Source organism: Eumetopias jubatus, unplaced genomic scaffold (assembly GCF_037043125.1).
Source record: "Eumetopias jubatus isolate StellerSeaLion01/CBP00866 unplaced genomic scaffold, mEumJub1_p1.0 scaffold_17, whole genome shotgun sequence".
In the NCBI taxonomy this organism is placed as follows: Eukaryota; Metazoa; Chordata; class Mammalia; order Carnivora; family Otariidae; genus Eumetopias; species Eumetopias jubatus.
Window position 1 is genome coordinate 71,399,167 of NW_028274823.1, and position 23,969 is coordinate 71,423,135.

General features: G+C 51.9%; 1 protein-coding gene across 1 annotated transcript in view; it reads right to left on the reverse strand.

Annotated features, from left to right (window-relative positions):
- PGBD5 (piggyBac transposable element derived 5) overlaps positions 1-23,969 on the reverse strand; it is a 100,137-nt gene that overhangs the window by 11,814 nt on the left and 64,354 nt on the right. Inside the window, exons 2-3 of the mRNA XM_028104494.2 lie at positions 19,211-19,638; positions 13,486-13,620 (exon numbers count right to left, since the gene is read on the reverse strand). Of these exons, the coding sequence (XP_027960295.2) occupies positions 13,486-13,620; positions 19,211-19,638 (563 nt within the window). The remainder of the gene's footprint in view (positions 1-13,485; positions 13,621-19,210; positions 19,639-23,969) is intronic.

Here is a 23,969-nt window from a genome sequence, read left to right on the forward strand (position 1 = left end):
TTTCTCCCAGTTCTGGAGGCCGGAAGTTTGAGTTCGAGGTGCTGGCAGAAGCCTCTCTCCTTGGCTTGTAGATGGTCATCTTCTCCTCCATGTCCTCACACGGTCGTCCCTCTGGGTCCTAATCTCCTCTTCTTGGAAGGACACCAGTCACATCAGATTAGGGCCCACCCCAATGACATCTTTTTAACGTTAATTAGTTACCTCTTTCAAGGCCCTATCTCTAAATATAGTTACATTCCACAGGACTGGGGGCGAGGACTAAAACACATGAATTTGAGGGACACAATCTGGCCCATAACAGAGGGGATGACGCTAAACTTGAAGGAGCACAGGAGTCCAAGAACCTCTTCTTTTGGCCAGAGAGCTGTCTTGTAAAATGACAATTAAGATCTTTCTAAGGCAGAACCCAGGTGACGACATAAAAATGGCTAGAGAACACTCCGTTCAAGCATCAGAGCCCCCGAACGGGTGGCTCAGAGAGGCTCCAGGCCAGGCCCAGTGGGAGGTTTGCACAGCTAACCAGGGCTGGGCTTGACAGCTGCCGAGGTCCCTCCCAACACTGAGATTTTCAGATTTCCTTCACACCCTTAGCGTTTAGCTGGGTCTGAGCTTCAGATGCAGGGACACATGTCGGGGTCAGAGAGAAGAGAGCCACACATGCACCAACCTCAGGTCCCCCAACAAAGCTGCATAGCAGACAAGGCCCTCCCCTCATACACGTGCAGCCCTTCATTCGTGACGGGATGAAAGACTGGCACAAGCAGGCTGAATCCTATGTCAGAACAACACTGCCCCGCTTGAGTCCTGACAGCAAAGAAAATACTGATTATCTCCTGGGTCTTATAATAACCTAGAGCGGATCACGTCTTCCTGATAGTTTCTTGCCGGGAGCTGTCCCGGCTGGGGCACTGGGTGAGCCAGAGACTCATCTCTGCATTTGCAGCACTAAAGTAAGTCCTTTGGGGGCGCCTGGGTGGCTCAGTCAGTTAAGCGTCAGCCTTCGGCTCAGGTCATGATCCCGGGGTCCTGGGATCGAGCCCCGCATCGGGCTCCCTGCTCAGCGGGGAGCCTGCTTTTCCTTCTGCACCCTGCTTGTGTTCTCTGTCAAATAAATAAAATAAAATCTTAAAAAAAAAAAAATAAAGTCCTTTGGAAGGCGGATCGTCCGGGTGCCTGGCTGACAGGCTTCAAAGCATGGTGTACCTTCAAAATGTCATCTCTTTGATTCCCAGACTAGGTTCAGTTGCTCAGACTGGTGTGCTCTCCCTTGCTCTTTGCATTCTGGAAACGTGCACATCCTCGGGGTGGGGCGTGGGGTGGCACGCAGGGGCTGCCCGGCCCTGCCACGGTCCTGCCGGGGTGACACTCGGAATGGAACCAGAGGGCCTAACCAGGGAACCGAGGACCTCTCACATGCGCTCGAGGAACTGGCCACTTCTACTCATCGCAAGACAAGTAGGGAAACACGATGCAAGTCGCTGAAAGCGAGGGAGGTACTTCCCAGCCCAGCCAAGGCAGAGGCGGCCAAAGCATCACCAGCAATCTGCAACCCTTCCCAGTAACCAAAGCTGGAAGCCATCCATCCACTGAGATCACCTCGAAAAGCAGCTTCCCCACTTCCAGGGCCGAGGGTAAGGTGACGGGTGCCACCATCGGTACAAACGCCCGCTTCTCTAGAACCGAGGTGGTGTCACGGCTGTGTTGTAACTTTCACGGGCCCTTCTGCTTCCGTGGGAACTCTCTTCCTCCATACCAAAACTACATTTTACAACCGCACTGGCGTAAAGACAAGTACATTAATAGGATATGTTAAAGCACCTTCTTCAACTTGAAAAGTGGGTTTTTTTTCCCTTCTGATTTAAGGGAAACAGAAACGCTTTCACGTTTTCGTTTTCCCTGAAAGCATTAGGGGAGTAATTAGGAGAAGGTGTGCGCATACCAGGGACAGCAGTCTTTTGAGTGTCTTAGAGTCCTGCCTACTACCCACATACTGCTTCAAATGCAGCATTTCTATGGACCCGAAGAACTCCAGCACCATCGCTGATAGATGGGAATGCTGCTCCATCTTATTAAAGCCAGCAGAGTGCTGACGATGTCAGCTGTAGTCCCCGGAAAACAGATGGATTTCAATGTACCATGTATGTGGACCAACAGCAGCACCATCTTCCCTACACCCGAACCCCCCATATTGGTGAGAGACCACTCGTCACTGCTGGGAATGGTCAGCTGGTACAATCCTTTCTGTAGAGAAATTCTGTAGTATGAATGAAAAGCCTTAAACACACTTAGGCTATTTCACTGATGAGTTCCCCTTTCAGGGATTAAATCGAAGGTAACAATCAGAAATGCACCCAAGACCATATACATACATACATACACACACACACGAGACCATGTTTCTCTGATATTTTTTACAATGGCAAAAAATGAGCAACAATCTGGGATGTCTGGGTGGTTCAGTTAAACATCTGACTCTTGATTTTGGCTTAGGTCATGATCTCAGGATCGTGAGACCAAGCCCTGCGTTGGGCTCTTCGTTTAGTGGAGTCTGCTTCTCTCCTTCTCCCTCTGCCCCTCCCTGTGCTCTCTCTCTCTCTCTCTCTCAAATAAATAAATCTTTTAAAAAAATTAGCAACGACCTAATTACCTCACATAAAAAGGAGGCTGATTAAAATTATCATATGCAGGTATAATAGAATACAGTGCAATGTTTTAGAAATCACAATCTAGAAAAATTATTTAGTAACATATTAAAAGGTTCATAATATCCTAAGTGAAGTAATGAGATTATAAAATGGGGTGCTGTGTGTGTTTATATAGATATGTTGACTCTATCCTCAAGTGGCTATTTTTCTACGTTGGAATTATAGACATTTTGAAATGTTTGTTTTTAGATGCCCAACATGTAATACAATTTCATCACAAAATGACTAAGCATCACTACAAAAGAACTTCCCTATCAGGATTCTCAAGCACAGGTGCATTTGGAACCTGCGGTATTTGTTTCCCAAGACGACCCCAATCGAAGTCAGTGGCCGTTAAGAGACCCCGTGCTAATAAGCACACACATGCAGAGGGTGACCGTTCTCGGTCACCAGGGGCCAGCTTCTTGCTCCCCTGGGAGACACACGTTTCCCCAAAGGCCAGTGGCATGCAGTCCTGTTACGCGGCCATCCTGGAGTTGCGGAGCTTAGTCTGTGCACACAGGCATATCCTCACATTCTGGCCAGTCTCCTCCCAAGGAGCAGGTGCTCGGCCGCTCCACCACAGGGGCAGGGGAGAGGTATGGAATCAAAGGTCTTCGCGGTCCTATTAGGAGATCTGGAGGAAGACTGAGGCCCCCAAGTGACAGGAATCCATATCCAAGGACGGTCCCAAACTTGGGGCACTCACCGCTATAAAGCTCACTTTTTGCTAGGTGTAATTTCTTAAAACATTTAATTAAAGTACAGTTGACATATAATACTATAATATTATAGCATAATATTATCTACTATATTATAATACATATTCTATGCTATACTTATACTATATATAATTACTTGTAATATATGATTATATATATTATACTATATTATACTGTTATATGTAACATACTATATATAATAACGTATTAACTTCAGGTGTCATGACCATCACAAGAAGTGTGGTCACCATCCGTCACCACACAAAGTTATTACAATATTCCTGACTATATTCCCTATGCTGTACTTTTTTCATCCCCCTGACTTATTTTATAACTGGAAGTTTGTCCCTTTTAATCCGCCTCACCTATTGCTCCTATCTCCCCACCCCCTCCCCTCTGGTGTGAGCTTATTTTTAAAGTGAATATGAAATAGGATCTACATTTCAATAAGTAACATATAAAGTTGTAACTTCCAAAGTCCCCATCAAGGGGCACAACTCAGAAGAACGGTTAGCTGGGCGGTCAAAACCTGGCCATGAAAGGGCTCAGCCTGACACGTGGGGCTCGTCTGCGGGTCGTGCTTAGATTGGGTGTGCTTCGATTGAATTACTTCAGCTGGTCGAAGATGTCAATTAGTGCTCCTTAGTTGAATAAGTCTATAATTCTATGAAAAACCCATCACCTTCAATGGACTCTTATCCCCAGTGACCGTTGCCACAACTGCGGCAGACGCACACATGAATCGTGTCCGGGTTCGAGAGCCTGCCCTAAAGAGCATGATGGGAGAAAGGCAGCATCGCTGGACATCCACACACGCGCTCGTACTCTGTGCGGGGCGCTCTCTGTAGAAACACCCTTCCTTAAGTCCTGTAATTCCTGGCTGGCGGGCCTCCCAAAAGTCCTGTCTCGCCTTACACGCATCTGGAGGGAGCATCCTTAGCCTAAAACAGTCCCACCAGCACGCAGAGGCAGAGGGCATCACCCACCCCGAGAATTCAGAATTTGCTGCCGAAACTGTACCAACTGAGCCACGAGCTTGTTTGACAAGTGTCTTTAGGGCAGAAAAATGTATCGTTCAATTGCCAAGCTTTTCCTTTAAAAAGGTTTTTCTTGCTCCTATGGTTAACTTTTAAATATATAGATTTATTAAAAAAGAAAATTAATACACAGCATTACACTTTGCCCCAGAACGTTACTATTAATGTTGTGTATTTTAGAGACATCACAACAGAAAGGATCGTAGGAAAGATGGATTATAGAGGCACCTGGGTGGCTCAGTCGTTAAGCGTCTGCCTTCGGCTCGGGTCATGATCCCAGGGTCCTGGGATCGAGCCCCGCATCGGGCTCCCTGCTCAGCGGGAAGCCTGCTTCTCCCTCTCCCGCTCCCCCAAGTGTCCCCTCTCTTGCTGTGTCTCTCTGTCAAATAAATAAATAAAATCTTTTTAAAAAGAAGGCAGCATAGGTTATAGTAGTAACACGGGGGAACACAGGACTATGTCAGCCCACTTGTGCGAAGCCCCAAGACCTGCAGAGGTGGGGCCTAGTTCCTGTGCCCCTTCCCCACCCCACCCTCTCAAAAGAACATTGGTGACAGCTGCAGAAACTGATGGATTGAGAGCTCATTAAGATGCACCCATGAAGCTGTCACTGGGGTTTCGGCACTCTCCCTGTCTCGGGGAAAACCTGGTTCGGCGGTGCTGGTCTTGACCATCGGAACAGAAGAGAGTCCGGTTTCCCTGTTGCTGTCGTGCACCTGTCGGAGCACGGCAGATCTGGGGAGGGGGAAGTCATTCATCATTAGGGTCTGTGATCCTCTGCTTGAACCCTTTATTCACTAGCCATGCAGGAAGCAGGTGGAGGGTGGCGTCCTCACAGCGGGGAAGCAGGGCGCGCGTGCACGGTCTGTGCTCCCTGACACTAGGCAGAATGAGCTGCCGGTGATGTGGGAGGCTGTCCACTGGGGCATCTGGGGGCGGCCACTCATGAGAGCTGTAAGATGTAAGCAACGTTCACTCGCCACGAGAGGAATGGAGTCTGCCACAAGGAGGCAAGGAAGGCAACAGTGCTGGGTTCTGTGGGCAAGGGCTCTGCTGTTTACTGGCTTGTGTGATTTGGGGCACAGGACTTAACTGCTCTGAGCCGCGGTTTCCTGTTTGTAAGGATCATTTATACTCTATGCACCTCAGAAGGCCATTGTCTGTAAGTGAAGGCTGTGTGTAAAGGTGATTTCTTTTTAAAACAGCAAAGCTCTATACCCACGGTGTAGCCTCTGGACATACACGTGGCTGTTTTATTTTAACCAAAATTAAGTAAAATGAGAAATTCAATTCCTCAGTCATACCAGTTACATTTCAAGTACTCAACAGTCACACGGGCTAGTAGTTGCTATAATGAAAACTTCTACCGGACAGTGCCGCTTTATGCCACCCTTGGTTTATATTTTCCAGCAAAGTCTGCAAATCACCACCTGATTGCTGACTTCCTGCCACCAATTTTTCTCTCTCATTGCCTCCTACCTTGACTGTGGCCAAGGCTGTCTTCCTCTCTAGCTGGACCTTCAGCACGACTGACCCTTGCAAGAACGGGCTCAAATCTCGGTGAGGCATGGAGCAGGGATGGGTGCTAGCATTCTGGGGGCTCTTTGCACCCACTCACGTCAGTGCGGTTGTAGAGTCTAGGTTCCCTGGGGAGAAGGCCAGGGCTCGATCTGGTCCAGTTAGTGCCTGACTCAGTGCTTTATTGTCACCTTTGAAAAAGCTAAGAAACCCCACCCAGAGGACTGAGGAAGAGATGAGTTCTCAGTTACTTGCTTGAGGACACGCAGAGATGATGTGACAGATGTCTTGTTCCCCCGCCAACTCCATCCAACCCAGCCAGGATGGAAGCTTGCGTCCTCCCCGTGTGCAATTAAACATAGATGGACAAACGCCCCGTCCTGCCCACAAGCAAAAGCCACTCTAGTTAATTAATCCCACTCTGATCTTCGCATTTCAAGCTAATCCAGTTAGTGACAGGTCAGGAGACAAAAGATTTCATTCACTTAGAATAAAAAAAGATGAAAAATCAAATAAGGACAGAAACCAGTGCAAATTCCTCAAATTCTTTCAATATAAAAAGTAGGCCTCAAAATAAGAGAGATCCGCGACAGCCGAAGCTAAGACATCAAACAACAATCAAGTTGCGTAAGAAATAGATACGTGGTTTTTGTCTACAGTGAGGAAAATTCTCTCAAACAGCCTGGTGCTTAAGAGGGTGGGCCCTGGGGTCAAAAAGGCTGCGTTTAACTCCAGGTCTACGGCTTTACAGCTGACACCCTGGCAAGGGAGCTCACCTCACCGTGCCTCAGTTCCTCGCTGTGGAACAGGCGGGAGCTCACATGGTTTCTGTGAGGAGAAAACGAGTAATGCACAGAAAGTGCCCAAGCACAGAGCCCGGCACGTAGCAGGCCCTCCGCCGATGCCAATTACCCTTTTCTGAACGCCAGAAGAAGCTGTCGAGACTCCACAGATTAGGCTGAAAGGAAGAGAGATGCTTCCAGATCAGCTAGTCCCCCCACAACATGGGGTGCAGGGACCTCAACGGCAGCACCCCTCACAGATGCACATCTGGGCTCTGCCTGGACATGGTGGGGGATGGGGAGGGTATGGGACTTGGTGGTCCTTAAGCCTAGGAGTTTCCATCCTGAGTTCTGGCTTCTGAAGCCCGACCACCTCCAGTGAATGTCAGTTCACTGAGCAGGAAACCACGGCTTTGCATTCAGAATGGTTCTGTCCCTGCTCAACACGGCAGCCATTCAAACCCCAAGAGTGCCCGGCCTCTCTTTTTGGGGGGCAGAGCATCGTACGTCCCTCACTAGGGCTGTGCTCATCTGTCACCCCCTTCTCGGGGCTCTACTGCCTGCCAACAGCCCTCGCTGGGAGCCCTGGGTCTCACACTGCACAGGCAGGTGGCCTAGTTCAACACATTCAAATAGGAGAAATCTGCTCTTTTTGACTGTACCGGTTTGGGGTTTTTTTTCCTCAAAGAATCTCAGGGCTCTATGGTCACCGTGGGTCAATATAACATTAACCAAACTGTTGGCCAATTTTTCCTACTGGATTCTTAATCTTTCTGACCCAGTAGAGACAGAACAACAGTCCCTATAGAGACTTCTCCCCAGCTCACAAGGGAGGCTGCACACGAGGGGACAGGTGAGTCTGTCCCCTTGGCGGGTTCCCTTTCTCAGAGACCCTGTGCAAACGGCGTGAACTAGAGGGTGTGTTGAGGCTAGGGACAGCTCTTGGCAGACCTGTGACACAGGACACAGACGATACACTCGAGTGCACCATAAGTCTCTAATCAGGAAATGGCAGTGGTTCCACCAAAAAAGAAGGCATTAGCTCTGGTCTCATATGGTACAGAGCGTTTAGAGCCCAAGGAGCGACTGCGTCTCAGGATGTTCAGAGCCTCCTTTATGTGACTCCCTGCCTGCTCATTCCACTGCTAGGGAAGCCTGGAATCAAAGGCCTAAAGATCCTCTCTGAGTCTATGCCAGGCTGTGGGCACGGGAGGGGTAAAAGGGGCCTCCATTAGCCTTGACGACTTTCTACCGTAGATGTAAATATACTACAATCCCCCTGATTCTCCTTAAATGGACATTTGAAAGGTGAGTCAGAGAAACACTTTCTATCTGGACACCCATGTCTGAGAGAAGAGAATGCCCGAGCTGGGTCGTTATTTCTTCCTCCCTTCCTGAGAGGGCCCTGGGGAAGCAGGAGGCGGGCTGCACAGAGACCGCAGAACAGGGAGCCCGCCAGCCTTTCGGCTCCCGTTTCTGCTCCACGGCCTCTCAGACTTGAATCTTGGGGTAAGTGACTTACTCTCTGGGAGCTTCTGTGTTCCCTGGTGTAAAGTAAGGACAGCAGTATACTGCTCAAAGGCTTGCGTCAGGCTCAGCGGGTGCGCCTCAGCGCCTGGCCTGCAGGGAGGGATGGGGACTCCTGTTTCAGCCCCCCACCCCCTGCTCCACAGATGCCTTCTGAGGGCCCTATTCTGTACACCTCGGGGAGCCTTTCTTAGCCCCCAGGTGCCGGCCTATGGTCCCGTTACACTGTACACACACTTCTAATGCTGCACCTGCTACACTGTATCTATGAATGGCTTAAATACATCTGTCTCTCCTATGAGAACACTTACTTCTAAGCCAGGTGAACTGCAGGAAAACCCTCTGCGGTAGAACCAATGTATATATATATTGATAGACATATAACAAATATATATATATATGTATATAGAACCTATATATATATATATATAAAATCACTTCTATCTATTAAGAGAGATGGATATTTATTTTGAGACCCACAACATTATGGAGGCTTGGTAAGTCCAGCGAGACAGGCTGGTAGGCTAGAGACCCAGGTTGCAGGTCAAATCCAAACCCAACGGCATTTTTCTAGCAGATTTCCCTCCTCTTCCAGGTAGATGAGTTTTTTTTTTTCTATTAAGTCTACAGATTTGTTAATCTCATCCAGAAAACACCTTCACAAACACATCAAGAATAGTGTTTGACCAAATATCTGGGTACTGTGGCCCAGCCAAATCGACACACAAAATTAATCATCACAACCTCTGAGCCCTGCAGAGATCAGGCGGTAAAACCAGAAAGGCCGAGTCAGGAAGGGAGTGACATGGAGCAGGCACTCCCCAGCACCTTGCATCCTGCTGAGCCACCCGATGACAGAGCGGCTGAGGTGCTGTCCCCGCATGGGATGCAGACAGATGGTGATGGGGCCCAGGACTGCAAAGCACATCCACTGTCCTGGTCACTCAACTATCTGTAACTGGGAGTCCACAGGCCCACAGCTGGAGCCTGGGGCAAGCCTGACCAGGGGGAGCGCGACAAGCTTGGAGGCACAGTGTTGAATACTCAACCAAACCAAGGCTCCGGGGACCCCACCTCCGGGTCCATCAGCATCCACAGTGTATGGGGAAAGTGCCTTTGCTCACGGGGAACTCACTCTTTCTACGTGCTAGTGTATCATCCCCCAGGCTAAGACCTATGCGCCCAGATGCCTGGGATGATGAAAAAGTTCTGGGAGTGGATGGTGGTACTGGCTGCACAACACTGTGAATAAACTTCATGCCACTGACTAGACGCTTACAAATGGCTAAAATGGTAAATTGTACATGCTGCGTGTATTGTGCCACAATAAAAAAGATAATGCTCCTTGAGGACAGGCCCACGCCTTTCCTTAACCCCCACAATACACAATACATAATCCATTCCTCACCATTCCTTCTATTAGAGTTGACCAGATCGTCAAAGACGAAAGGCTTGGGGCCTACCGGCGGTAACTGACTTCACAGAGCAACGTGAATGGCCCGGAGCGTCACAGGCCGGTGTCTCCACATGCGGATTCACGGTCAAGTGATTGGTGCGTGGCAGAACACCGAGACAGACATTTTGGATGGAAGGACCTTTAAGGTGAGTGGACCTGCAGGACTGCTCCACGGAGGCCAAGTGGGAGCCCAGGTGCAGCAGCCTGAGCCAGCACCTCCATAAGAGCTCGCCGGAGGAAGGTTTGGAAGAGAGCCACCAACACAAGGGTCCCACCTGCTCTCTGCAGCTCCCAGAGCTCAGCGGCCTCATCCGCTGCTTCTTCCTCCTGAAAACTTTTTACCCCCACCTCCTGCACTCTCAGAAATGAACAACAGGAACGCCTTAACTTCCAGAATGAATCCATATAATCTCTCCTTCTACCTCCCTCCTATCACATCCTTCCCTACAGTCCTTTCCTGGGAAAATACTGAAAAATACCGGAGTTCTTCTAAACAGCCATCACCGTTAGCAGTAGTAGTAGTATTTAAAGATTTTATTTATTTGAGAGAGAGCGAGCACACAAGTGGGAGCGGCAGAGGGAGAGAGAATCTTAAGCAGACTCCCTGCTGAAGGTGGAGCCCGACATGGGGCTTGATCCCACGACCCTGAGATCACGACCTGAGCCGAAACCAAGAGCTGGATGCTCAACCCACTGCACCACCCAGGCGCCCCGTATTATTATTCTTGTCTAGCCATTGGCTCCCCCTCCTCACCCAGATGCCCTTGCGGGGAGAAAGGCCTCACATCTGAGGCACAGGATGAGCTGGCTGTGCTGAGCTCCTGATTCTTTCCCACCAACCTTTCCTGAGCCACAGAGAAATCACTGACCAATGTGGAACTTTCTTCCCCTCACTATCCCTTTACCCAGAATGTTTCAAGCGGAGCTAACCCTCAGCCTGACCGTGCTTCAGAAGGATGCAGTCCAGCCAACGAAAGTGGAGTCTTGGTGCAATGAAACAGCCAAGCCGAAGCAAGACCTTGGTTTCTGCTAGAAACCCACCTATACATCCACTGTTCCTTCAAGACATCAGCTCAGTCTGTGCCTCAGTACCTGGAAGAGAGCTGTCTGGCCAGCTCTGTGGGCCCAAAGTGGTAGGCCCTGGGTCGTTTATGTCAGTGCGTAATGAACCACCACAGAAGCTCAGTGGCATGTGGAAAAGGTCCCAAAGCTCGTGGGTTTTCAGGCCTCAGGGGTGGAGCCTGGACACTCTCTCATGGGCAGAGCGGAGAAGCCCAAGGAGAATCCTGCACGTCTGCTCTGGTTTCTCTATGCATCACTCCAGCTTGCATCCTGCTGGCCGCAGCAAAACATGCAGCCAACCTCAGAAAGCCATGGGTGGGCAGACTGCTACCGAGGGAAAGCAGCAGAACGGCAAAAGGCCTTCCATGCCGGAAGCTGGCCTCAGTCTCCCACAGGCTCAGCAACTGGGCTTCTCTGTCGACTAGTCATGGAGGAGAAGAGTGTCTTTGACAAACTAAAATGAAGACACTGTTCTTGTGTCTACAACCCCACATGGCATTTGCAAAGAGGGGAACCACAGGACCTTGCAGCAGCAGGGCCCTCGCTGGTGAGGGACCCTACCCCCTCCCTCTGTGGGGAGGATGCTCGGATCCAGAGCCATTCTGGAAACTGGCTGAGTTCATTCTGGAACTGGCAAGAGCTGGGACCCCTGCTAGCCCCTCAGGACGAGGAGGGCAGAGGCAGCCCAGGATCATGGGACAGAAGCAGCAAGAAGTGCCGACCCGGCGCGGCCCAGCACGAACCTCAGCAGGCACCCCAAGTGGGCACCAGGGAGGACAACCACCCACCCTCCGGCGCTCGCGCCACAGGCTGTCGGGAGACACGGGGGATGGAGGCGAGCGAGCTCTTCCGGGGAAGGGGCTGCTCCACCCAGCTTTGCTCGCCCCACCTACCTGCCCAAGCTGCTGACTTTCAAAACTCATCAGACCAGGCTCAGGACGCGGAGAACCAAGGACAGGGGAACTAAAGAGAAATGTGAAACCAAAGAGAACCATGCCCAGGCCCCATGGTGGCTCCCGTCTGTGCTCCGGCTTGTCACAGGCAAGGTGTCCTTCCCCGCTTGCTGCCCACCACAGGCCCCTCCCCCTGGACCGGGGAACAAAGAGAGGCACTGGGGATGGTTCTCGCTCTACCCATCATGGGACAGCCTGTGGCCGAAGGATAACCCCTTGTTGCCCCGGCCACGGCGCAGAGCCCGACTGCTGCTCGCTTCTGGCTTCTAAGCGCAGCCCCTCACCGGGCAGCAAAGTCTCCTAGAATCACAGCGTTCTAGAAACAAAAGGAAACTTCAAGGTACCCATCCAGCCTTCTTATAGATGGGGATTTTATAGAAGTCGGGCAAAGCCTGTCCCGGGGAAGATCCGTGGCCTTGCCAGGTAGTTAGTGGGCATGATTTCCGGCCACCGAGTGCTCCCAGTAAAAAGGCAGTGGTGTAGACGCACGCACGCAGAACCCACGCGGGAGCATCTGTTCACAAGCCACACGGGCAGATGTCTGAGGACGCAGGGCTGTGTTTCCGCGTCCCAGTGCCTGGCACAATGCTGCAGGGGACAGGTCCTCGGGAAGTACTTACTCAAAGGAGGACCAATGTTCCTTAGGAGGGTGAACCTCCCTCCCCTGTCCCCAGTAAGCGTCACTGCAAAGGACACTACTGAGGTGGCAGGAGCTGCTGGAGGCCGTGCAGGGACAGAGGGGCCCAGGCTGCAGATCCAGAGTAGATCCCGCTCTGGGACAGGTCCACTGTGGCAACTGCCTGAAGCCTATGCCCAAGCGGATTCAAATCTGGGCTCCAGCTGGGGACCAGCCCCAGCCCAAGCTGAAGGTCCCCCAGGCCTGCAGGGAGAGAATGGGATGCTCCTTCTTAGCAGCCACGTTTGCCTGAAGCACGTGCACTTTCCTTACTGTGGTGAGGAGATGCCCAACTGAGTCTTCCCACGACTCCTCCTCTGGCTCCGGGGGGAAGGGAATGCAGAACCCCTGTGCCTCGGGTCTGGGCCAGCAGCCGGGCGAGGGCGGTGAGGTGGGGTCAGCTGGGACCGCAGGGCTGGCAGGCCTGACAGATGGGAGAGGGTGTCGCAGGCGGCATGGCAGGAGAAAGCAGCCCGGGGCCAGGAGCTGTCACTTAGGTGCCACATTCTGGCGTTGGCCAGCCCCCAGCTTCTCCTTTTGTGCATGCCGCACCCTGGCTGATCCCGGCAGCCGAACACCTGACATTTCCCCCCTCTACTGAAAGCCACGCCCGTGTCTGCCTGGAGCGGAGCAGAGCCTGTGCTCCTGGTGGAGGCTAATTTAACCAGCTGGCTGTTGGTGGCCCCTGAAGAAGGCTTCCTCAGTACGGGATGGGGGGATGGGGGTGGGAGGGGTCTTCTGGGACCACCACACAGCCTGTCCTCAGAGAGATGGTAGTCACCTCTTGTGACCGGCTCTTTTGGTGAAGCTTCTGGCTGACACGGTCAGGGCCTGAGCCTTGATCGGCGTTTACCGTTGTTATTGGACCACAAGGGCTGGACAGGATAGGAAGAACATGCGGGACAGTGTTGGCTGCCCCAGAGCCCCCGTGAGGAGCCCCAGCCCAGCCCCCGCCTCCGCGGCAGCTCCTGGGGAAAGCCCAGGGAAAGGGTGAGTGAGCCAGCTCAGCAGTTCCCAAATGAGCCGAGTCCCCTCGACTGGCCTCCCTGGGCCTGTCCCCGGGCTCACCTGGATAATGAAGCCAGTGGAGGAACACTGCCTGACCCAGAGGCTGAATTTCCGCTTTTTCCTCTTTCGGAGTTCCCTCTCCGTGCACGTGGCAATGAACACAGGGTCCTCGTCAATCAGGGGTTCATGTAGCACCTGCCAGGAACGAAACAGCAGAGATGCTCACAGAAGGCAGCGTGAGCTCGGGGGTGGGGTCATCAGATCTGCGCTCAAATCGAGTCCCTGCCTTTGACCAGCTGTGTGACCTAAGTCACTTTACCTCTCTGATCCTGAGTCTCCTCATCAGTAACAGGGTAACATCTCCATCAGTGTTTTGGGGAGGACAAAGCAAGAAACCATACGCAAGGGCCTGAGCATGGGCCCTTGACATACAGCAGGTGTTTAGTAAATGGAAATTTAAAAAGTAATTTTATTTTTATTTTACGTATTTATAAAAGAATACATATTTAATGTATTATGTATATGTTTTAATGCATTTATAATTATCCTATTATGATTACAATAATAATTATCATTACCATTGCCCAAGGTCCCCAGTGCAAACTCTCACTTGGTAGAGGGATCTCCAGGGGTCCTGACTTCTGGCTGGGCATGCCCACTTCTTTTGAGGAAAGCCCTTTCTGACGGACAGCTGCAACTGCTAAAAAGTCCTTCCCCTCACGGATTCAAAATCTACCTACATTTACTCTGACTTCGGCCCCTGTAAGAAACAAAGGAAAACACACACTATTTCTTTAGGTATTCAAGACCACTCTCACACTGGCCCGCAACCTCCTTTCTCCACCAGGGCTGAACAATGTCTCCTTAAAATCTGCCCTGAGATGAACCCAGTGCCCTGTGGCCTTGTCGCCACAACCCGGCCTCCGGCCTTCGTCCACACTGTCATGTCCTTCCAGACACGGGATTCCCAAGGCAGTTTTTAAACTTATTTCACCTATTTCACTTTCTTTAAGGTAACGTGGTTGTAAGATGTTTTCAATGACAAGACTATAAAGTAAAAAGAAATGGCCTAACACAACCAGGCTCCACAGGGTGGTCAAAGTTTCGCTTCTTCAAGCTAAAGCTTTTCTGGGGAGACTTTTCGGTAAATTTAGGAATCTGCTGCACTTCTCCCCCTGGTCCTATTTCAAGCTTAATTATGAATTGGCATATGTGTCTGAATTTCACTGAAATGAAGAATATGGAAAATGACAGGGCTCCAAGAACCCTACCTGACGCCCTAGAGCAAACTATGGTAGAGTCCGGCTCACCGCCCTGTTGTAACTAAGAGTCTTATTGAGATCTGACATTATTGTCAACGGCCACCCCTGGACTACAACAGCAAATCGGACAAGATGCAGCAGAGACCATCTGGCCATTGACAGAAAAAGTGTTCTAACCCCTGCTCTCCACCAGGGCTTTTGGAACTTTAATGAACCAACCAGGCACCCGGGATCTCCCTGAAAGGCGAATTCTGATCTAGTCTGTTTGGGGCAGGGCCCGAGCTTCTGCATTTCCAACAAGCTCCCAGGTGATGTCAGAACACGCTCTGACAGGGGCGGACTGGAGGACAATCCTTAGCAACCTGTGATTTGGACACTAGCCTCCCATCCTTCCATTAGCACTCCCCTGAATTGCATTCAAAAAACAACAGACTCACAGTGTTCAGTCTGGGCCCCAGACTGTTCTGTTGTTGGAAGCATGCGGATATGAAGCCTAGCCTCCCCGTCGTATGCTCATGAAGGAAGGCCAGAGAAGCTGTCTGACCGCAGTGCCTTGCTGACTCTGTGGGCTCATAAAACATTCAAAGCCCCATCTGGAACCACTGTAGAAAAATGGACAAGTCCCACACAGTGCGGGGACATTGAGCTGGGGGGGGTGGTGGCGATGGTAGAAAGAAGCCCTTTGGCTGCCTGCCTGTTCCCTGCTCAAGTCCCCCAGCTCAAGAAGCAGGTCCTACTCAGCCCCCTGTGAAGGACAGTACATAAAACTGCCCTTGCTCCCTCCTTCTTCTTCAGGAAGCCAACATGCCTCTAGTCCGTGCGTATTTATGCAGAATCAGCCGCACATTTTTGTTTCATCACCTGCCTCACCAAAGCAAACTGCATGAAAGCGTTCCTGCCAGAAAACCACTCCCTTCTCCTCCAGGCTGCAGGCCGGCCCACAGCTCTGTTACCCAGCTGTGTTTCCTGAGTCCTCTTCTCCATATGACAAGCTCATTTTGGGGTGTGGAGTGGTTATGGTAGAGGAAAGGCAAAGCATCCATTTACCTACTTGCATAATCCCTTCCCGAAAATATTCTTCTAATGAATCTGCCCCCAGTTTTGAGGAAATGCGGTGTCTCCCCTGCATTTGTGTATAAACATGCACGTGGGCACACACAGGACACCAGGCCATGTGGGTTACTATTAGACTCTGAGAACCATCAGGTTTCTGAAGGCTCTGTGAAAGTTCTAAACTCATCCCAGAGGGTCACATTTGCTGGAACAGAAAGGCTCCGGAGATGGCAGGGCAGAGGGGGTGTGTGGTTTGCCTGGCAAGTGCACCGTGTGTTTCGAGGGTGGAATGTGTGTGAGAGTGCAGGATGCAGAGCGATGCCCAGGAGCCTGGAGCAGATCCAGCCACACATGATGGAGAACCGTGCCAACGGCCCGCGGCAGGCAGAGTGAAGACCCTTCACGGGGGCCCTGAGGCTCCGGTGTGGCAGATGGCCACTCTCAACTGAACGCACTGTTCAATCCCCTTCTACTTGAATGAATGATCCAGAGTCTAATCAGGGGCTTTTCACAGAGGAGGAAAGGTGGAAAACCAGGAAACCTTTAGAATTTCCGGCTTCTCCCATCAAGGATCAGAACAGAAACCTTTTCTACGAGGCAGAAGCATCTTTGAGAAGAAGAGTAAGTGTAGGAACCAAGCACAATGTGGCTGATGCTGGGGGCCGAAGGAAAGCGCCCCCACCCCAGGGCAAGCTCACAGGAGGCTACGGTCCAGTTCCACATAGAAAGGCTAGTGCTTTCCGGTGCGCACGGGGTCAAGCTGCTTATCTGCAAAGGAAGGGGTACAAGCACTTATAGGAACCCCTGGCTAACAGGAAGGCCTAATCATGTTCAAAATCAATCATACACTGCAGTTCATGAGTGCATCTCCTTTGGTTGACCCTGCTCCTGTCTGCTGATCCAGGGCTGGCCCAGCGGGGCCCACAGTCAGGAGGGAAATGGAAGAAGAGGAGAATTCTGTGTGATTATCAGCCAACTGGAAAACTGGTCCAAGGGATCTTTTACTTTCCTGCTGCCTCATGTCCCTGTCTGTGGGGTGGTATCCCGGGTATTGTGTTTGCCCGGGTAAGATGCACTTACCACCCTTCCCACCCCACTGCAGCCTGGACGCCAACCTCTTACAAACATCACCACCCAGGCCCCTGGCCCAGTGTTGGACTTGTTTTGGCCAACCTGGAGGCAGGAGCAAGACATGGAAGAGGCCGCCCGCCTGCCTGCACCGTCACCTCCGTGTTCCTACGCACACCCCCTCTCTCCCCAGCCCACGGCTGACCTGGGTTTCCCACTGTCGCTACCAGCCCAGTGATGTCCCCCCAACCCTGACCCCACGGCCGTTCACGGTCCCCGCATCCAATCCTCTCCAACTGCCCATCTAGAACACAGGACTTGCTTCCTCCTGGGGTCCTGACCAACAGAGGGCACCGGATACAAAAGGTAGCAAAAAGAAAACATAACTTCACAAATACAAAGGTAAAAATAAAAATGAAATACAAAGTCTATTGAAAAAAAAAAAAGTAAAGAGGAAAAAATCCCCCAACATGATGAGGGAGCCCTTCCCCAAACTGAGACTTATCTTAGGACCTTCTCTCAGCCTCGTCAACTGGATGCAAAAGGACGTGGGGTAAGAATAAAGAAAGTGTGTCTCCAGGCTCTTGGCGGTCCTCGCTGCACATCTGAGCCATTAAAGGGAGGAGGGCAGAACTGCCCATGCGCGCTGCAGTCCAGCCACTGCTGGCTCGGGAAGGTGCTGGGCCCCCTCGGGGCACCCATGCCCAAGCTGGGAAGGGACAGGCTCACAATCTCAGATTTTGCTAGCAGGCACTGCCTTGTGCCGACAGGCTACCCCAGGCTCCAGACACACACATGCATGGTGATCAGCCTGGGTATGGGTCTCAGGTATCCGACACCACAGTTTCTGAAGGCAGGCAGCACAAGGCCAGCTCACCACACCACAAACAGGAGTATAACCCTGGATAAGCCTGGCCTAGTCGAGAGGCTAGAAGATCCTCAGCAACCTCATCTTTATGCTGTTAAGTATCAATCATCCAAGCAGCTGGTTGTTTGATTCTTAAGAGATACTCAGCCGGAGCGAGCCCACAGCCTCTTCCAGGAACTGTTCAAAGGTCTGGCCCCGAGGATGGTCAGAATACTGTTCTTTTCCCCTTGCATCCAGCCGGCAGGGCTCTGATTTGGTTCATTGTCAACCAAGCAAATATTCAGTGAAACAAAAAAATAACGTGCCCGGCCCTGTATTTGGTCCTGCGGGGGGGCCTGTGTAAGGCAGGGCTTGTGTCCCGAAAAGAGCCCACCTCCTGTTTGGAAGGTAAGAGACACACCTGGGGACAAGGAAGGATGGGAGTCAGCTGCCCTATAAATAGTGGGGGAATTTGGGAACGCGGGCCTCGCACTGGGCCCTGGAGACTGGGTACATCTGCTAAGGCAGAGAGAAGAGAGAAAAGCTTCCGGTAGTCAGAAAGAGCATCCACCTGCAAATCGTAATGAGCCCAGCATATTCACAGAACAGCACGGGGGGACGCTTCCAAAGATTGTTGAAAGGCTCCCACAGCCCTGAAATAGGGCGCTATCTTCCCCCACAGAAACCCTGTGATTTTTAGCTGTGCAGGGAAAAAGGCAAGACACAGAGTCAGGGGAAGGGAGAACATCAAAAAGAATGTGAGGGTTATGAAGAAAGCCCTTAGAGGAAGAGTAGGAGGGCCGATGGCTCTTCAAATGTACAAATAAAAATGATGTCGACTTTTGTTTCCACACTGAACGGGTCAAATGGAACTGGGCTCCAGTGGGCCAAAAACTTCCTCAGGTTTTAGTTAGACGCATCCCAGAAATAAGCCACCTCTTGAGTTTGCTAGACCAGTAGAGAGCAGTTTTGAGGACAGTTCTGAACCTCGTATCTCCCCGCAGCCAAGGGTACTAGCCACCTGTCAACACCAGAAGGCAGGGTCTCAGGAGCTGAGAGCAAACAGAGCCTTCTAGAACCAGGGAGGGGAGCTGGGAAGGGGGCCATCACAGCTAGGTGGGGGGCTCTAACAAACCGTGGTCCAAAAGCCCCGCCTGTGCCACGTGGCCCCCAGGACCTGAGTGACTGCCAGTTACCTGAAGAGTGGGTTGAGATTCTGGCCTCCTTCCCTTAGGCACCTGCAATGCTTCAGCCCGTCACCACCAACAGGGGACTACATACTCATAGAACACAGGAAAGTTACTATTAGAGGTTCTTCATAGAAGAAAATTCACCTTAGCCTGGAAAACATATCATCTGGAAAGCCAGCGCCACTAAGCGGAGGGAGGATGCAGGCAAGGAGGAGGGAAACGGGTCAGAGCAGAACCCCGCTTTCTGACTTCTCTGTGGCGGGGAGCTGTGAGTCTGGGGTGGGGCAGGAGAGGGGCAGGAGCGCCCTCCAGGTGAGCGCTGCCGTGGGGGCGGGGGGCCCGGGGCACCCGCACACGGGCCTCACCTGGGTTTGGGAAGGCCTGAAGGCAGAGTCGAAGCCGTTCTGCAGGGAGTCGAGGAAGGGCTGGACCTTGTAGAGGCCGTGCGTGGTCTGGCTGGAGCGGAAGGCCACCACGTGGAAGTACTTGAGGATCTTCTCGAAGCGGGCCTGGCTCATGACAAGGGCGAGGCTCCGGTTGCTGTAGAAGCCTCCGCTCCAGATGCTGAGGACCGACTCGCAGTGGGAGATGCTGGTGGAGATCATGTAGCCCAGGAACGCCTTCATCTCTGTCAGCGTCACCTCGGCCCAGGCGCCGTCGCTGCCAAAGCGCTCCTGGAACTTCTTGGCATACATGTTTGTCTGCACCACCATGTTCTTGAGCACGTTGTCCGGGACGAAGAGCTGGAAGAAGTCCATGGCGCTGGCGCCGGGGGGCATCTTTCGGGTTGGACCTAAAACAGATGTGGGCGGGGGTGGTTCATGGCGACAAGCAGGGCAAGCAGCCGGGGCGGGCGCTGGGGGCTCCGCGGGGTGCACCTCCCCCTGCGAGCCGGGGTCCCAGGGTCCCCCCGCCACCGCGCACCCCGCGCTCTCGCCCGGCCCACACAGACACCACTCCGCAGGGAAAGGGACGCGCGAGGGGCGGAAAGGCACTGACGCAAAGACACACCAATCCAGCCCAGCAGCCTGGCCGTGGCTTTCAAGCTTAAACTTTCTTGTAAGGCAAGGTGACTTCTCTAAGGAGGCTTTCACCCCTTAGGGCCTGAAATGCCCACCCAGGTGAGGCTGCCATCTTTCTGTCCTGGAACTGGACACATGGCAACTTGAAATTTATTGCTGAATCAATCTGAAGGGGCTCCTTTAGATAATTTCACCAATGTAATAAAAACCTCACAATTCTTGACTAATGAGGGACAGCCATTTGAAATACACACACACACACACACACACACACACACACACACACACACACCCTTAAGAGATACGGTTTTCAATTCCATATAGTGACTTAAGCCAGGCTAACAGTATGGAGGGACAAGTGTTTTTTTTTTATTTTTTGTTTTAAATCTCTTTTACGTAATCTCTATACCCAACCTGGAGCTCGAACTCATGACCCGAGACCCAGAGTCACATGCTCCACCGACTGAGCCAGCCAGATAACCCTTCAGGAGACAAACTTTGCAATTTCTAATAAAAGCTATGCGCGTTCTTCAGAACGTTAACCATCCCCCACTCCCAACCCTTTTCTACTACTGATTTAGGCACTCTGAAAAACAAGTTTTTCACAGCAAAATAAGAGAATGACAAGGCAGTCCGGGTTTTAGATGGGATAGAGTCGGGAGCCGAAACCCTGAATTTACTCGTAGCTAACTGCACAGTCTTAGATAAATACTTCATCTGGCCCACGTAGAAAATGGAACACCTGCTTTGCAAGGTTGTTTTGGAAACTTGGAAACCTTTCCTGACACATTAGCAACAGAAATCCTGTGACTTGGGCTGAGGGCTTTCGAATGCTCTAACTGCCCTCATTTTATAGAAGAAAAAACTGAGGTCCAGAGAACCAAGTGGTCACCATATTCACGGTCACCAACAATTTTTTGGAAGAGCATTGCTCTTGGCCGAGAGCTGCCGTGACACTGAGGCCAGGATCTAGAGGGGCCCCGGGTAGCAAGAACAGCCTGCGGCCCCACACCCACTCTTAGTGGAAATCATTGTATTTCAGCGAAGACTTACAGCCTCCGATGGGTGAAGCCATAAATTATTCAGGGATGGCTCTCAAAGAGGAGGAAAACCAGCATTTTAATTGCTCCATCATGCTGAGTAAGCAGAATGGAATTTTCTCTTCCAAAAGTTATCTTTAAAGTAATTCTGCCTCCCAGGCTATTTCAAAATCAATTCTCACAGCAAACTCTGCCCTGGCCAACTGGTTCAGGAAGCAACTGGGAAGTAGCCGGCTCCCGCTTATCTGTTTAGTTTGGATTTACAAGCATCCTCCACAGTCCCCTTCGGCTGTTGTGATGCTTCATATTTGAGAAGTGCTGGCACAGGCCAGTCACTGGGAAGAAAGGAGCCGGGGGGGAGAAAATGCCATTCAGGAGATTCAATCTGTAGCACCAACTTTGTAATATGACCATTTAATAATACGGCCCTGGGGGTGGACAGCACCCCCAGCCAAGATAAGCCTCTCTTACATTTGATTCATTTATAGGAGCTTTTCCAGATATTACCCCATGTGATCCTCACAACATCCACGTGAAGCATCATCCCCTTCTGCAGGTGAGGAACTAGAAGCTCAGAAGTCTAGGGACACAGCCCCAGGTCACTCACATCTAAGCGCCTTACAGTTACGGTGACCTTCATCCCACCTGGCCCAGAGCCAGTCCAAGAGCACCTGCTGCCTGTTGTAATTATTTAATAGTGTCCCTTCTGCTCTCACGAGCGGACAAGGAGGCACGTGGCTGTATATACACTGTGCACAGTGTATATACACAACTTAAGCCACCGAGTCTTCAAACCCCACCAGCTCCCTCCACCTCTGCCGTGCACACATTTCACAGTGGGTGATGTAGGGTTACAGTGCACAGCCAGAAGAAACTCTGAAGGGATAGGGAGGAGCTGCATTGTAAAAAATGCAAAGGCAGCACGGGACCAGGGGTGGGCATGGGGGGCAGGCTGGTAGGGAGGACCCAGAGGAGGAAGAGCAGTGCCCTTGGTGTCTGGGCTGGGGATACAGGGCTCTGCATGTTGATGGTGTCGACGATGCATTGCCAGGTCATAAATTCATATGATCGTCTCCCTCCTCTCCCCCCGTCCACCCTCCTCCCCACCCCACCATGTCACCCCTCAAGGCCCCATCACCAACACCCATCTGGTTCCCTCAGCCTACAGGGGATCCCCTGCCCCCCAATCCCAGGATGTCACAGCAGGCCCACAGACCCGGGGTAGCGTTAAGAATGGTTCAGTAAGGGGCAACTGGGTGGCTCAGTTGGTCGAGCACCCGGCTCTTGGTTTCGGCTCAGGCCATGATCTCAGAGCGGTGGGATGGAACCCCGAGTCGGTCTCGGTGCTCAGTGAAGAGTCTGCTTGCAATTCTCTCTCTCCCTCTGCCCTTCCTCCCCACCCCCTCTTCTCATTAAAATAAATAAATAAATCTTAAAGGAAGGAAGGAAGGAAGGAAGGAAGGAAAAGAAAAGAAAAGAAAAGAAAAGAAAAGAAAAGAAAAGAAAAGAAAAGAAAAGAAAAGAAAAGAAAAGAAAAGAAAAGAAAAGAAAAGAAAAGAAAAGAAAAAGAAAGAAAGAAAGAAAGAAAGAAAGAAAGAAAGAAAGAAAGAAAGAAAGAAAGAAAGAAAGAAAGAAAGAATTGGTTCCCTAACACTCAGATCCTGCAGAGATTCCTCCCACCACCCCAAGCTAGGAACCGACCCCTCTTCTCAGGAGTGACTACAAACGCAGGTGACCTGTGTAGAAAGGGGACTGTAACACAAGGGCAGCTGTCAGTGAACACCTGAGTGTCATACTGATCCTGGGAACAGAAAGGGGTAAGAGCCGATATTTTCTTCCCGGGAGTCCTCGGTGTAAAGACGGGAGCAGGCAGCAGGCAGTGACCCAGGGATGTCGGGTGGGTGGGGGGGAGGGTGCCCACAAGAGGGACCTGAGTCCAGATCCTGGGGAGGTGGGGTCCGAGAGGCTCCCTGGAAGAGCCACCAGTTGGCTGCCAAGTCATCAGCCCCCCATGTGGTAGGGGCAGGGAGGCTACAGACTATCTCAGGCAGTGAGAACCTCTCCTGCAAAGGCCCTGTGACCAGAGCAAACGCCCCGCGTTTAGCAGACTGTGCAAGGGAGAAGCCCGGCTGCAGACACGGAGGGGCACAGGGCCGCCCCCCCCTCCCCCTGCCATGGAGCGTGCAGGGCTGTGAGCGCCGGCGGTCACGCTCATGCTGTAGGAGGAACCGCTCACTGCTGCATGCGCCATGTGGGGAGGGCCTGGACTGTTCCTGCAGCCAGCGAGCTCAGGCAGGGTCCTAACTGAGGGGCGACCACAGCAGCTCCCTCACCTCTGTAAGTGTGATGGGCAGGGGAACAGACCAGAGGTGAGCCGCGGTGCTGCAGGTGACCCGAACCCTGGGGCCAGGGCCTCCACCGGCTGGCGACCCTCATCAATGTATCCTTTCCATTTGCACCAGGACAAGAACTAGGCTGGTATCTTAAACCACACGTGTCCACACTGCAACTCCAGATGCCTCACAGTCCTCTCCCTTTTTGCTCCTCCCCACCAGCCCCCGCCAGTGACTTCAGCCAGAAACCTGAACCACCGTGGATCCCTCTCCTCGCCGCACCCCCACGTCCAGCCCCTCAGCACGTCCTGCCACCTCCACCTCTACAGTGTGTCACCAACCACCCACTGTAGTGCTCTGGCCCAGGCGGCCACCACCTCTGGCCTAGAAGACAAACACGACCTCTCCCAAATGAGTCATAGCAACGAGAAATTTTTTTTTTTTAAAGAATATAAACCAGATCACAACGCTCCCCTGCTTAATTAAAACACTCCTGTGACTTCCCACTGTGCTTAAAAAAGCAAACGCACATTCCTTATCAAGGGCTCAGGGCCCTGCATCCCAGGCCACTCTCCAAGGCCAGGCAAGCAGAAGGTGTGCAGCCAGAGCTGGGGGCAGGCCCGGGCCCTGGCAAGACCCCTCCACCCCAGGGCCTGCATCCACGCAGACCCATCTGCGGGACACAAGCCCTCCTGGGGCTCTGGCTTCCTCAAGTGATGAAGCCCACCC